The sequence below is a fragment of the Blennius ocellaris genome (genome assembly GCF_963422515.1).
Source record: "Blennius ocellaris genome assembly, chromosome: 12".
NCBI classification, from domain to species: Eukaryota; Metazoa; Chordata; class Actinopteri; order Blenniiformes; family Blenniidae; genus Blennius; species Blennius ocellaris.
The window spans coordinates 18548630-18562537 of record NC_137661.1 but is presented as its reverse complement, the minus strand read 5'-3'; the positions used below and the strand labels follow the sequence as shown (position 1 = coordinate 18562537).

General features: G+C 40.2%; 1 protein-coding gene across 1 annotated transcript; it reads left to right on the top strand.

The window, feature by feature from the left end:
- Nucleotides 1-1763: 1763 nt before the first annotated feature.
- bsg (basigin) lies at nucleotides 1764-13317 on the top strand. The gene is made up of 9 exons (XM_080506900.1): nucleotides 1764-1985; nucleotides 5685-6035; nucleotides 7461-7629; nucleotides 8422-8510; nucleotides 9448-9587; nucleotides 10323-10599; nucleotides 12302-12326; nucleotides 12416-12487; nucleotides 12583-13317. The coding sequence occupies exons 1-8, from the start codon at nucleotides 1922-1924 to the stop codon at nucleotides 12474-12476; spliced, it is 1176 nt and encodes a 391-aa protein (XP_080363026.1). The 5' UTR covers nucleotides 1764-1921; the 3' UTR covers nucleotides 12477-12487; nucleotides 12583-13317.
- The last annotated feature ends 591 nt before the right edge of the window (nucleotides 13318-13908 follow it).

Here is a 13908-nt window from a genome sequence, read left to right as displayed (position 1 = left end):
AATCTTAAACTACATGGGTTATGGTAAAATGATGTGCATCTCAAAACTTAATTGCCTCTTCATTCAAATAGGCGTAAAGTCTGTCCTTATCATTTTTTGATGGCTCGTTGAGTAACATTTACTAATACATTTCATTGCCTTGTACGACACATAATATGAGTTCTGTAGTTGCTAGGTCATAGATCAAATTACTATCCAAATCTTTCTTTTAGGTGAATGACATCTTTTTTGACAAATGTTTATCATCTCATTGTCCTTTAATGTTAATTATAAAACCCTCAATGCAGGTATGGAATAGATTTTAGTAATTGGTGTTGCTGCACACATTTCCTTACAGTGTCTTGCTTTGGCGAACAAACATGGCAATGTGTGTTTTTTTCATATAATCTAAAATGTTATATGAACATGGCATGTTTTTTTTTCCTTTTAGTATTTTTGCAGTGTCCTAAACATATTACTAATTCTCAGTGATATGAAGCTGTTGGAACATTCTGTATATGTTGGAAAATTGCCCATCCATGTTGACAAAAGCATCTCAGTGCAGCTTAAATCAGTAGGGCTTCAGCACTGACCAGGTCTAGAAAACTTGGCATCGCCAAGTTGTACACTTGTGTTTCTCTGTGTTTTCCCTGTGATCGACTGTTGACCTGCCCACAATGTTCTTTGCTTTCGCCCATGGTCAGCTTGGAAAGGCTCAAGCTTCTCTGCTATTACATTGGAAGAAGTGGTGCAGAAAGAGCTAAAGTCATGATAGACATCCCAGTTATTGGGCTTTATTGAGAAGCTTTATTTATCTGCAGCTGATCCTTCATTAAATTCATCAGAAATATTCATCTGTCCATCTTCTATGCCATTTTATGCAATTGGCATCACAGGGTGCTGGAGTCAATTCTGTCTAACTGCTTTGACATTGAATCACATGGCAATTACACTTATGGGCAAATGAGAGTCCCCAATTGGACCGAAACCTATTTTTTGAGGACTGGGCCCTAAACTACTATCTTGGAGAAAAGTCATGCTCGCACGGGGAGAACATGCAAACATTGGACAAGAACGCCATCTAATTGAAACCTGGGATCTTCTGGTTATGAACCAAACCTACTAACCACTACTTCACTGTATTGCTTAATCAGAAACATGAGCTGCATTTATGAAGGACTGTTTGCACTGAGATGCTTTCTGGTGGATGCTCAGTGGCGCTGTTTGAGTTTGTATGTATGTTATGTTTTGGATTGATGCATTGATATATTTTTTTTTTCACAACTGTCTTGCATTGGAAAAGTATCTCTTATATGAAGCCTAAAAGTTTCTAATGGAAGTGACAAGTCAAACTGATCTGATTGATCTCATCGTCAAGTTATTTATGAAATAAAATTTCGAGTCATGCAAATGAGCAGTCCTGTAACATTTTGAGTAAATGTGTTTATCTCAATACAAACTATTGGGTCTTTAAACCAAATCAAAATAGAGCGCTCTCATCTCAGTGTGAAGGTCGTGGGTTCAAATGTAGGCCCGGCCTTTCTGTGTGGAGCATGCAATTTTTAAGTATCACATTTTTTACCCTCTTATCACTGTTGTGATTTTCTTTCATGTTCATTATCTTATATTGTGTATTTTGATTTTATCATGTCTCTGATGGCTCCTAATGATTATTATTTGACTGGAGACGGACCGCTCGGCGAGGGATCATTGTCGCTCTCCATGTGACCACGCCCACATAGCCCACGTCACGCATACGTGCGTTTCAGGGTGTGTGCGTGAGGTGCAAATAGAGGACGACCAACTCCTTCGTCTCAGTCGACCGTCCAGCTTCCACCACATCCCGGTTGAAGTTGATATACCCGGGAGGGAGACGGTTCTGCCGAGCGCCGCTGACAGTCCGTTGGTTCGTCGGTCCAGTAAATCCTCCTCCTCCTCCGCCATGAAGTTCCTGTGGGCTGTCAGCGCCCTTCTGCTGAGCTGTTGGCGAGCGAACGCGTCCACAGGTAACAAATTAGCGTCAGCCATGTTTGGTCCAACATATAGACTTTGTCCCGGCGTCTAAAAAAATATAAAATAAAAATGTTAATTCAGAGTCCCGCTGTTTTTGCGGAGAACATATCCAAGGCCTTCGCCTGTCAGTGGGTTTGTGATTAATGTAGCCCTAAAATGAAACGTGTCCCTTTCCGCTTGAACCGACCGTATGTTGTCGCTAGCTTGCATTCACCGAGGAGCTACTGCTAGCCACACAGTTTGCTAATTTATCGTCCAAAACGCTTTTTTTCCCCGTTTCGTGACTGCGGTGTTATCGCGTTAATGTTGGATTTTGTCCAGCTACATGTTTGTGATGTTGGAGAAATGTGTTCTAGATATTGACCACATCTTAAGACTATTGCTGTCACGTGAGCATCTGTTTTACATTTTTTAATGCAGCATTTATACTGTCTTAACCAATTTAAGTCGCCGTTGCGTAACCTTTAAAACGCTTACTAAACCTTTTTTTTTTTGGTTAGCGGTAGATCAACTAGTTAAACCAACCCAGAATCCCCACTCAAAACGTCGAAATGTTCAGCTCGCCTTTGCTACATAGCCGGTAGCTTCATAACGCTAAATGGACCCGACAGATTTCCAATTCATCGATCTCCCGACGAGAATCCGCTTCGTGTGTTGTTGCCTTGTCTGAATATTATTTAGAGCCGTGCATCTTAATTTAGGAGGTTTTTTGAACCGTTATAACGTTCATACAAAATAGTAGACCGCCTCCACATTGCTGTCATCATATTCACACTGATGTTTCATCACTTAATTTGGTTAATAGAAATGGGCCAGTACACGCTGTGACACACTGCATTGTATGATTATAAGCTTTATCCCCATTGTTTTGCTGCTCGTATTTTGGGCAGCCACTACCCTGTATGTGCTTGGTGTGTTCCTGCTCCAACACTCGTGATGCGAAAGATTGGTAAGCTATGCAGAGGCCTGGGAACTCTCCACCATCTGCATCTCATGTGTGGGAGAATGGGGACATTCAATACTTGAAAAACCAGGAACTCCCCGAGAGCTGGAGTGGAAAATACTGGTTTTAGGTTTTATTTGGTTTCTTGTATAATCATAAAACTTTAACAACGGAGATTATTAGAAGCAGGAAGGTGACACAATGTGTACCGTAATTGAACACATCTGAGGATGGTTTGTACATCTTGTAGTTTGATTGGGGTTTTTTTTCTTCGTGGGTCTTGAGTAGAGCAAGAGTAAAATTAGATTTCCATACCGTTTCAGCCTGTGCCTTGGTTAACCTTTGCCCTGGAAAAAAATCTGTAAAAAGGTCTAATGTGCAGCTGAATGGCAAACTAAAACTGCACTACACCACTTATTATGTGCTTGATGTGGACTTCAGGTCGTTTGGTAAATGGTGATACTAGAAGCTCATTTTGTTATTGAGCACTATTTAAAGACCCTAGCTGCTTACCATGCTCTCACTTAAATCATCCTTTCATGATGAAAGCCTGAGTTTTGAGCTTTTTTTTTTTTTCTCCCTCCCACCTCAGAGAATCAACATCGTTTTAATAATGGTGGGAAATCTCTGGCAGGTGATCAGAGCTGAATCATTAATTCACTTTTGGTCAGGTCATTTTTCATTGTGCTACTTTTTTCATCAATCTGGGCTCATTGATCCCCATTTTCAGTTTGGAAGGAAAATGCATTGTCTTAGCTTTTCCTGTTGAATGTGAGAATGTTGACTGGCTTTGTTTGCCAACCATTAAAAGTTGCCTCAGAATAATACATGTCTTTGAAAAAGACACGCGCGTGTGTGAAATCCTTGTGGGATTGATTTTTCCAATCTGTTTGATAAAAAGTAAAAATAAAATTTATCTGAAAAGGAAAGGGTACACACATGCTGCTTTTCTTTTTGACAAAGTCTTAGGACACAACTGTGCAGGATAAAATATCTAATCTTTTTTTTTTGTAAGGTAATATTTAAACAGTTCTTTCCATGTGTATTGTTGCTGTTGACCATGCATGAATGTCACATGCTGTGTAGGGAATTTGATCTTTGAAAGGAGCACAGCAAATACTTTCTCATGTTATAGAGCAAAAGGTTACAGGCAGTAAGGTATAGTGTCAAAATTCACATGCTTCACATTTAATCAGAAACGGGACTGGGACTGTGCCTATATTTAATTTTGAACTTTCATAGAGCATGTGGTTTGAAGGTGACCTTCAGTAGTGGTGTGGAAGCCATTCATAGCTGGGAGCATTGCCTGCATGTGCAGAGACTAGAGCTCTTGTTGACAACTTCACAAGTCTAATTCTTTGTTGGTTCTGCTCTTGTTTTATGTTTGTCAGTATTTGGAGTTGGGGGGGGGGGGGGGGGGGGTGCATGTGTTTTGTAGTGGATTCTTTGTTTTGCAAGACTGGTTTCTGGGAGCTCGTTTTTCATTGAAGTGTTGAATGGTTGTCTAAATCTGCCTTTAATTGAATTTCTGAGTGGTGACGCTTCAAAAACAAATAATTTCTGTCAATCTACTAAGGAACGCATTTGTTTGATACACTGAGTGTTTGTGCGCATTTAGGAATTCTATATCTGCTTTTAAATTGAAGTTTTATTCCCATTTGTCTTCACATCTTTCTGGATTGCTTGATTTTATTCAGTTACTTGTGCAACAGCTCATAGCAAGCTATTTTCTATTCCCATTTAAATGTATTGATGGTTTATATTAAGTGTTACAACTAAAGTGACTTGCTTGTGCGTTTCTTCAGACTCTATTAACTGAGCTACTTTAAAATATCCCATATTGATATTTAAAAAAGATTTGTACATAATGAATTGGTGCCATATTGCTATATAAACAAAATTTTCATTTCACTCACCGCTGCTTCTACGTGCATGTCCTGTTTCATTCATTAATTTCAGGAAAGGCCATTGTATACATTCAGTGTTTGTGTTGCTATTGTTTGCGTATGTCTGCCTTAAGGGATGTCTTTCTGGAGCTTTTTAGCCAACAGCCTCAAGTGTAACATTGTGTGAATACTATGGAAAGACTGGCTGCCATTCTTGTGCTATGAAAGGACATTGTATCCAGTGTATATTGGATAACAATCTTTATTATGCCACTCAATCTTAACTATGTTGGCAAAGGAACATCCTGGAGGGAAAAAAACCCCCAAACTTATTCACTTTTTCTCATGAGGTGTACCTGAATTGCACAAAATGAAAACATCTTGTTCAGTATGAGTATTTCAGTACAGTTGGATTTCAACACAAGTTACAGTCTCCATAGTTATGTTTCACCATCTAATAAAGGTCAAATTATGCAATTGTAAAATTACTTTTTACAGAGGCAAGATTTGCATCACATTTAAACTATGTACTGCAGTCACACACAAGCTCAGCTCATCTGTTTATTCATGTTATTTTATGTTGCGTTCGATTTCTTAATAGATCAGAGTACCAGGAATGACAAACATTTCCCAAACTAATTGGGTGAAAATGTTGCTCTGATTTATGCCTTTTCTATGTGCTTGTTTTCCATTTCATTTGTTTTATTAACCATCTTTTTCTTTCTCTTTTCTTTATGCTTGTCTTTTTTTCCATCCTTGCATCTGATTATTCATTCATGCAATCACCTGGTTTTGGTTTGAACTCATCCCATGCCAAATTTATGTAAAACGTGTTTGCTGTGTTCACCATAAATGGTGCTCAGCTGGTTTTATCAAGTCTCCACTGTCTCAGATGAAGTTGATCGACGATGACGCAGAGCTGCATTGCGAGGTGATAGGAAATCCTCTCCCCGAGGTGCAATGGTGGTTTGTGGAGGGTGAAGAACCCAACGAGATATTCACTCAGCTGTTTGACGGTGCCAGGAATGGCCGTGTGCAAATAAACGCCACCTACATAGCACATGCCACCAGCACCATTCACCTCACTAGCCTCACCTTCAACGACTCGGGCACATACGAGTGCCGCGCTTCCAACGACCCTGACCGCAATGAACTGAAGAAGACGCCAAAAATCAAGTGGATCCGCTCGCAGGCAAACGTAATTGTGATTGAAAGTGAGTTGCAGTGGAAGCATGAGGAGACTCCAGTCAATGTAGTTGGCTGTCCTCTCCTCATTAGTGAAGTCCCACTCATTCAACTCCCGTTACACTCAACCGCCATGTTCCCAAGCCCAGTATACCCCCCCAACCCGCTTTCCCCAAGTACAAACTCTCCCTTTCCCTCCCTCAGACACTCTGAGATTGTCCTGTTGTAGAAAATACACCTGGTCATTAAATATGGCTGGGCTTCTCCCTTCAACCTGTTATTACCTGACACAGAGCATGCCTTGAATCTGATGCCTTTTTTTTTTTTTTCCCCCTCCCTTGTCTGAAGGCCTCGGTGCCATTACAATGGGTTTCCTGACACATAATACTGGTCACGAGGTTGGACACATGCAAATGGCTTCTGCAGAAATGTATATTAATAAAGATTTTAAATATATATAATTGGCTCGGTACAGAAAAAACAAAAAGGGGTGTCAGATGACATGTTGCTTCTTGGTAGAAATTTGCTAGCATTTCCCTTAATTGATACTAACATTGGCAATATTCCTTTGTTTATGCTTTTAGACTTTTCATGTGTAACTACAGAGCAGTAGGCACAGAAGATGGCAACTCGCATTGACAACAATTTCTCTGCCTTGTGGTCCAGTATTATCCATCACTTAAAATGAATTGGTCGGTTTCTACACCATTTCAAATGTTTTCCTCAAGTAATAACCCATATCATGTCCTTAGAATTGAGATTGACCTCAGTATTTCCCTTTCCTGTTGCTGCTCCTGTATTTATTAAATGATGATCCTCTTTGACCTTTTCTGTAGTGACTGGAGTACCTTTCCTGTAAAAACCCTCCCTACCATTTTACTGTCTGAGGTAGATCTCCCCTTTCTGGGGGAGCTCTACACTTTACTACATAATCCTGTTCATTTGTATAGAATTTCATTTTATGAGAAATTGTTTTTCTTGGTTAATTTTGTCTAAATTGATTTGCATAGCTTCATTCTTATACTTGGTAAGATAAAGAAAATCTCAAAGACTTATTTTTCTTTCTTCAACACACTAGTTCAACTAAAGTGATACTTTTTCTCTTGGCAACTGTCATTTAAACAAACAAATGCTCCTCAATGTAGTAATTACTGTGATGCCATGAAGTCTAACCACGTATCTTTTTGTAGACCTTTTTTTTTTTTTTTTTTTGCTTGCCACTAAGTGGTAACATTATTCTGTCCTGATCTGTTGCTATGTCAAAGCTACCTTATTAAGACAGCTGTCGTGTGTTGAAATGAACAGGTAAACTTAAAGGATGCACATCAAATTTGTATTTTGCCATTAATGGAACCTAATGGAAGTTGAAGCATCCGCCGACATCTAATCGAGCAAGTGTGCTTGTTAATTTCACACCTAAACTGTCATTTGTTTCACCATCTCTTCGTCTTAAGCTCCTACAATCATCACGGAGCCGTCTGAGGTCAGCAACCAAACCAAGGCTGTGCTCAGCTGCAACCTGACCGATGCCAACCTTCCAATCGAGGGCTCCCAGTGGCTTCACAACGGCAAACTCATTGAAGATTCAAAGTCCACCGATGCCTCTCCACACACGATCCTCCGGTATGTGATGAAATTCATCCAAGCGCAACATGATCTGGTGTGCCTTGTTCTTCTTGTCAGGTGATGCCACAGACTGCTGCAACCAAAGGTTTCAACCAAAGGATACTTCAGTGTTGCAATGGCTGAAGGACTAACGTTCCTGTCTTGGCATACCGACTTGAATGGAGTCATGGTTCCTTAACGTGCCATGCTCCAACCTTATTTATTTTCCATTGTTTGTCAATTATTGACTCCTACTGTTTATTTTTGGATCTGTTACCCCATTGTAATGGCCATCTTTCTTTTAATGTTCTTTTCTTAGTGCTTTGCCTTTTGTTTGGTGTGCCCTCCCCACTCTTTTTTTCTCTCTCTCCATTCCTCTCTGGCTGCCTCCATTAACAGCGCCAAGGGTGCCATTCAGGCATTCAGTGCTCTTTATTATCAGAGAGATGCACTGTGCCGACGTGCAGCTTTGCCAGTAGTCTTGGCAGCAGGGATAAGTGCCCCTAGCAGCGCGCTCACTTGGCCTGACCTTAATTCTCCATTAGAGAGGAGAGTGGGAGCAGGCAGGGCTGCACAGGGCAGTTGCACCAAACAAAAGTGTGATTGTGTTTCGGGTCGGAAATTTGAAATAATTATCGGAGGAACAAGCAGCTTTAGTTTTACTCTCTGCTCCTCAGCATAAACTTGGTTCTGTTGTGGATTTTGTACTTGGCTAAGTTTCCGAGGCCACAAGTCACTTTCTGCAATGCTGCATATTTACAACAGATTTCTGTGGAGTAACTGGCTTTTTTTTTTTTTTACTTTCTCTAGTTTGGACAAGATCACACACTCCACGGCTGGAAAGTATGAATGTGTGTTCCTGACTAAGCCAGAGGTGAAGCAGACGATTGAAGTCAAAAGTAAGTTAATATCACTGATAAAATTGCCTTTTTAAAAGAGGACCTCATTCAAACTTCATCCAACTGTCCAACACGGAAGTTGTTTGTAAAGCAAAGCTGAATTTTACACATGGACTGTTCATCTCACCTGGTGCTTCTCAACTGTGGGACGTTTACCATCAGCCACAGTGAATTTATTTTCTTTAGCAATATTTGAATTTTAGTATGTATAATTTTAAACGGGAATTTCATGACACACTGGTATTAATCTTCTGGCTCGGCTTTTTTGAGATGATAAAGTGCTGCACCTTGTTGGGAGGAGTTACGGTGCTTATTATGTCTCTGCGTTGCACTTTATGGCTGTCAAAAATGAACAAATAATCCTTGTATTATGAATTAATGTCCTGTGAACCTTTCACTGATCTCAATTGTATTAAAGTAGGTATTTCAGATGTTCAGCATCTGAAAGGTTGCATCATCTAGTGTTACACGATTGTAATTGCATTTCACTGTTTTAATTTGGTGACAATGAAGGCGTTTGTCACAACCTGGCATGAATGTGGTCAATTGTTCACAACAGTTTAAGAATGGAAGTTGTACGCCATTTAATACTGCTGAATCGTCACAGCAGTAATATTAACTTTAAGAACAGTTCAACGTCCAGTAACTGCAGTGTGTGTAATACTTTTTAGATATTCGATTTCCCCTTTTGCGCACTCTATGCAAGGGAAGTAAGATTAAAAAAAACGTTGCATTTACCTGGATCCTGTGACAAAACATTTAAAACAAAAAAAGTAAATGTTTTTGTTAATAATGGGAGTGCTTTAGCAACGGTCCTAATAGTGTATTCTTTGCAATTATTTAATTAAAGCTCTAACTTTAATGTACTTTTTGTGTGTGTGTGTGTGTGTGTGTGTGTGTGTGTGTGTGTGTGTGTGTGTGTGTGTGTGTGTGGCAGCAATCCCCCATGTCTCTGCCTACAAGCACTCTGAACACGGCAATGAGAAGGACAAAGGCGTGATGGTTTGTGTGGGCCATGGTTACCCACTGCCCACTGACTGGTTATGGTTCAAAGAAGAAGAAGGTGGTCAGCAGCAGGTGTGTGTGTGTCTATTAAAATGTGGTACAGTTACTCAAACACTTTCAAATTCTTGAGGCTTCCTTTAAAGTGTACTGTGCCCCACTCCTTATTTTAAATGTATTTTATCTCCCTCAAGGGTTATATTTAGAAGTTGATGACAAAATACTGTTTTTCAGGTTCAACAATAGAACACATAGAATAGCTTAAAAAAAAAAAAAAGTATACGGTTACACCGTTTCATACAACTTGCAGTCCTCAGTCTATTCTATTTCAGTGGTTCTGAAATGCTTCATAGCGTGCACCCTGTGAGGAAATATTGAGTGAAGATATGTTTGATTGACAGCTCGTTGGCTCAGTCATGTGACTGTGAGTCACATCTAGCATGTTCTTATTTCTAAGGCCATGTTGTTATGTGAAACTTGGCATAAAACCTGGGAGCTGAATATTAGATATCAGATACAAGATGGCCTGTTTTTGTTTTTTTTTTCCCTGAAATGATTCCAGCCAAATTTTTTGGGCTAATTTCATACTTCCATGCACAGCGTGATGCATGTGATACCATGTTTTCTGTTGTGTACGCAGGGCAATTTTCCAAAGTCTGACAAAGGCTACATTTGAATTATATGAATTTCCTTCGAGAAATATAGTAACTGAGTTAAGACTTGCAATGTCAACGTAGGCTCAATGTATGATTATGCAATCCGACTTGAATTGTCCGCATCACTAAATCGATGCCCGAAATCCACCCACAGCTCATCAGCAATGGCACCAGTGAAAGATTTATCATCAAAACGACCCCCAACAACACCACTCTGACCATCAATGACCTGAGCATCCAGAATGACATTGGCTACTACGTCTGCTCCGGCTTCAACGAGCTCGGCGCCAACAGCGACAAGATCCACCTGCGCGTCCGCAGCCGCCTGGCCGCTCTCTGGCCTTTCCTCGGCATTGTGGCTGAGGTCATCGTCCTCGTGACCATCATCTTCATCTACGAGAAGAGGAGAAAGCCCGATGAAGTCAATGACGGTACATTAACCACACCATGTTTTGAATATGGCTTTAGGCTGAAATCTGTGAAGAAACGCTGACTCGGTGACTCGCTGAGATGATCTGGGGGGGTTAATGCCCAGTATGCCCAGTGTTTGTGGTTTTTGCTCAGATTTCACCTCTTTCATTGTTCTATTCATTTCAGCTGGTGCATTCTGTTTTATCTGGTCGAAATCTAGCCAGCCCGATCGTCACAATGAAAACTATCTCTTTGTGTAATGAACACTTTTATTGAGAGAACTTGGTCACTTGACAGTTTTAGATTTCAAAACAAAGGGAGCCTTTTTGGTATTTACTGATAAGTTTTTTTGTTTTTTTTGTTTTTGAAAATATAGAAATATTTGTTCAGTTTGTTGCCCAAATGTTTCAGAGGTCTCTTCCTGAACATAAAGCTTTTTTTAATCATCTTACAGCTTATTTCTCTTGCCAGTGTGAGAAATCATTCAACATCCTGTAGAACACACACGTCAAACTGTGGTAAATTCCCTGCAGTTGAATGTATTTGAGCGATATTACGATGAAGCAGGGTGATGTTTAGCCTGCAATATTGATTTAACATAAATCCATAAAGGTTTTGGTAATTTTATAATCTACGGCTATGAAACAAAGATCAGATGTTGGTTTCCATCTTTGATAGAGCTTTTTCTTTTATTATTTACATTTTCACTTCTCTGTTCGCTGCTGATTTTGCATTTTGGTAAGTGAACAAAACTGCATGTCAGACTGAAGTGGTTGCGCTGAGTTGACCGTGTGGGGAAAAGCGCTGGGAGTCTGAATGAGTTGCTTTCATAGGAACCACTTCTAAGAGGAATGTGCTCAAAGATTTGGTCACTCTTTCACTGGCCCTGATACTTGCCACAGCAATCCTCAACGATCTCATTTCATGCCATTCTCATGGTCTTCCAAAATCATCAGATTAAGCCAATGAAAGAGTCAAATGAGACACTTGAACCAGTGCAATGGTTCGGTTTTGACAATTGGCAGGTTGAAAAGAGGTTTCAGTGGTCCGTCTGCATGCTTTTCTGCATCTTGTACTCTATGCATGAGCAATAAAAGGGCAACCCTCTTCTCAAATTTAGCCCATCATTTGTCCTCTCCATCATTAGGCCACACAGGTTGCCGACTTCTGCCCTCTCCTGTGAATACTTATATGCTCTTGCTCGAATGTTGGTTCTGCCACAGTAACATACCAGGTTGTGAAGTTTAACTCGGCCTGTTTACAGTTGTGCCGGTTGTTTATGAATACAGCCACTGCAGTGTGACTTGGATGTCCTTTTTGCTTGTGCTGCATGTTATGTGATGCTCAAGGGTGACACGGTACTTTAGGAGCCATTTCAGATGATGCAGCACATACGAGTTAAGAGGTTGTTTTGTTTTGTTTTTTGTCCCATGGATTCATTTAGTAAATTGGTTTAAATGTATTGTTCATGGTCAAGGAATGCAGCAGGTGGGCATGCTTTCATGAGTTGAATTGGATCATAACCCCATTACAGTCATGTTACAGAGGACGTCTTGGTACATGTTATAACATTTGCTTCGCTCACGTAGGGAGTGGGGGGTGGGGGTGGGGGGGTGGAGGGAGCGGCATGCGGCTCAAGACGAACTTGAAATCAGCTGTTGACATTTTTTTTATTCTGTCTTTGTGAAAATGTGTTGTCCTCGATGATTGGCTGCTCTCCAGATGACGACTCAGGATCTGCTCCTCTGTAAGTTCACCCTCCGGTTCACGCCTTCTGCCTTCGCCCCCCCCCCCCCCCCCCCGTGACACAGCTCATGTTTACGCAATGTCTTTTAGGAAGAGCAACTCTACTTCAAACCACAAAGACAAGAATGTGAGGCAAAGGAATTCTAACTAGAAGCTGAAGAGGTGAGTGAAATTTGCTTGAAAGCCCCATAAAATGAACAAGATAGAAAATGGTGTTAATCCTTTTCCTTTTTTTTTTTTTTTTGACCCCTTCTCAGGTGGACGGGTAGTTGCAGTCCGTGATTCAGCTCACGAGTGGCACATCATACTGTGCACCCTGCAATTTGAAGTACCTTTTATGTGCTTGGGTGTTGTTTTAAGAAACTGATTTCTCCTCTCGTTTTACTTTCTTCTCTTATTATTATCCACATTGTGAAGCCACAGAATTATAGTGTGAACTTCATTCTGCTTGAGGCCGCAGGGCAAATATTGCATGAGTTTAAATGCCGTTCTAGAAAAGTGTGTGTTGTAAAATCACTAGAAAGTTCACGTGAAGAATGCTTAGTTTGTGATCATTTTCTGTTGATGCTGATGCTTCCTACAGTCGGTTATCTATGCTTTTTTTTTTTTTTTTTAATCCACAGATACATTTTAAGGACCAAGTGCAAGAGATGTAACCGTTGCTTCTGTTGAACGCAACTTAAATTTAGTGCACTGATGTTGAAAACTGCCGATAAACATTGATAGATTTTTTTTTTTTTTTTCTTTCACTCAATGTGATCTCACACATTTTTGTGCGATTGTTGGACTGTTGTATGTTTTCTTCACTGTGTAGATGATACAGAAGCCATATGTACCATTTTAACCTGAGTAGTGTTGTGATTGGATGTTACCACTTCAGAGTTACACAAATAATGACCTGGCCAGGATTGTGTGAATTGTACCTTCCAACTCCTTGGAAAAAAAACCACCTCGTACAACATGCACAAACTGAATAAAGATATTTAAATTTCTGTGCTTCGTTTTCTTATTTAACTATTTTAAACCTTTAGTTTGAGAAGTTGCAGTTGCCTCTTTTAAAAAGTGATCCTGACTGCTTTAATGTGATGCAGCCCGCAAATTACTTCTCTTGGGCCACAAAGGAGACGACATATATAGGGTATTTTTTTTAACTAGAAAATCCTTGAGGCCTGAAAGGATTATCTTGTTTGTACATTTTTAACTTCCAGGTATTAAATGCCCGTTTAAACAAATTTTCAAAGAAACGTTTTGCGTTAAATAAAGTTCAAAAATGGCATTTGACATCAATGACATTGTAAAGAATAAAAGGGGGGGGTAGATTTCATAAAAAGTTGTGAGGACTTGTTGGTTCCATGCAGTTAAATGTCTTCTTCCTTATGTTGGTGAACAAAGTTCGCTCCTACATTATGCAATCCCTACTTTTGTCCAGAAGGTGGAGCCATACGATCATAACAGGCCCTTCGGAAGATCTCTTCCTCGAACGAGCAACAGGCAGGAGCTTCATAATAACCTCTGGTGAAATGAACCCAGCTATGTTACTCTTGCTCCTCAGCTGACAATGACGAAATGGGCTATTGATTAAT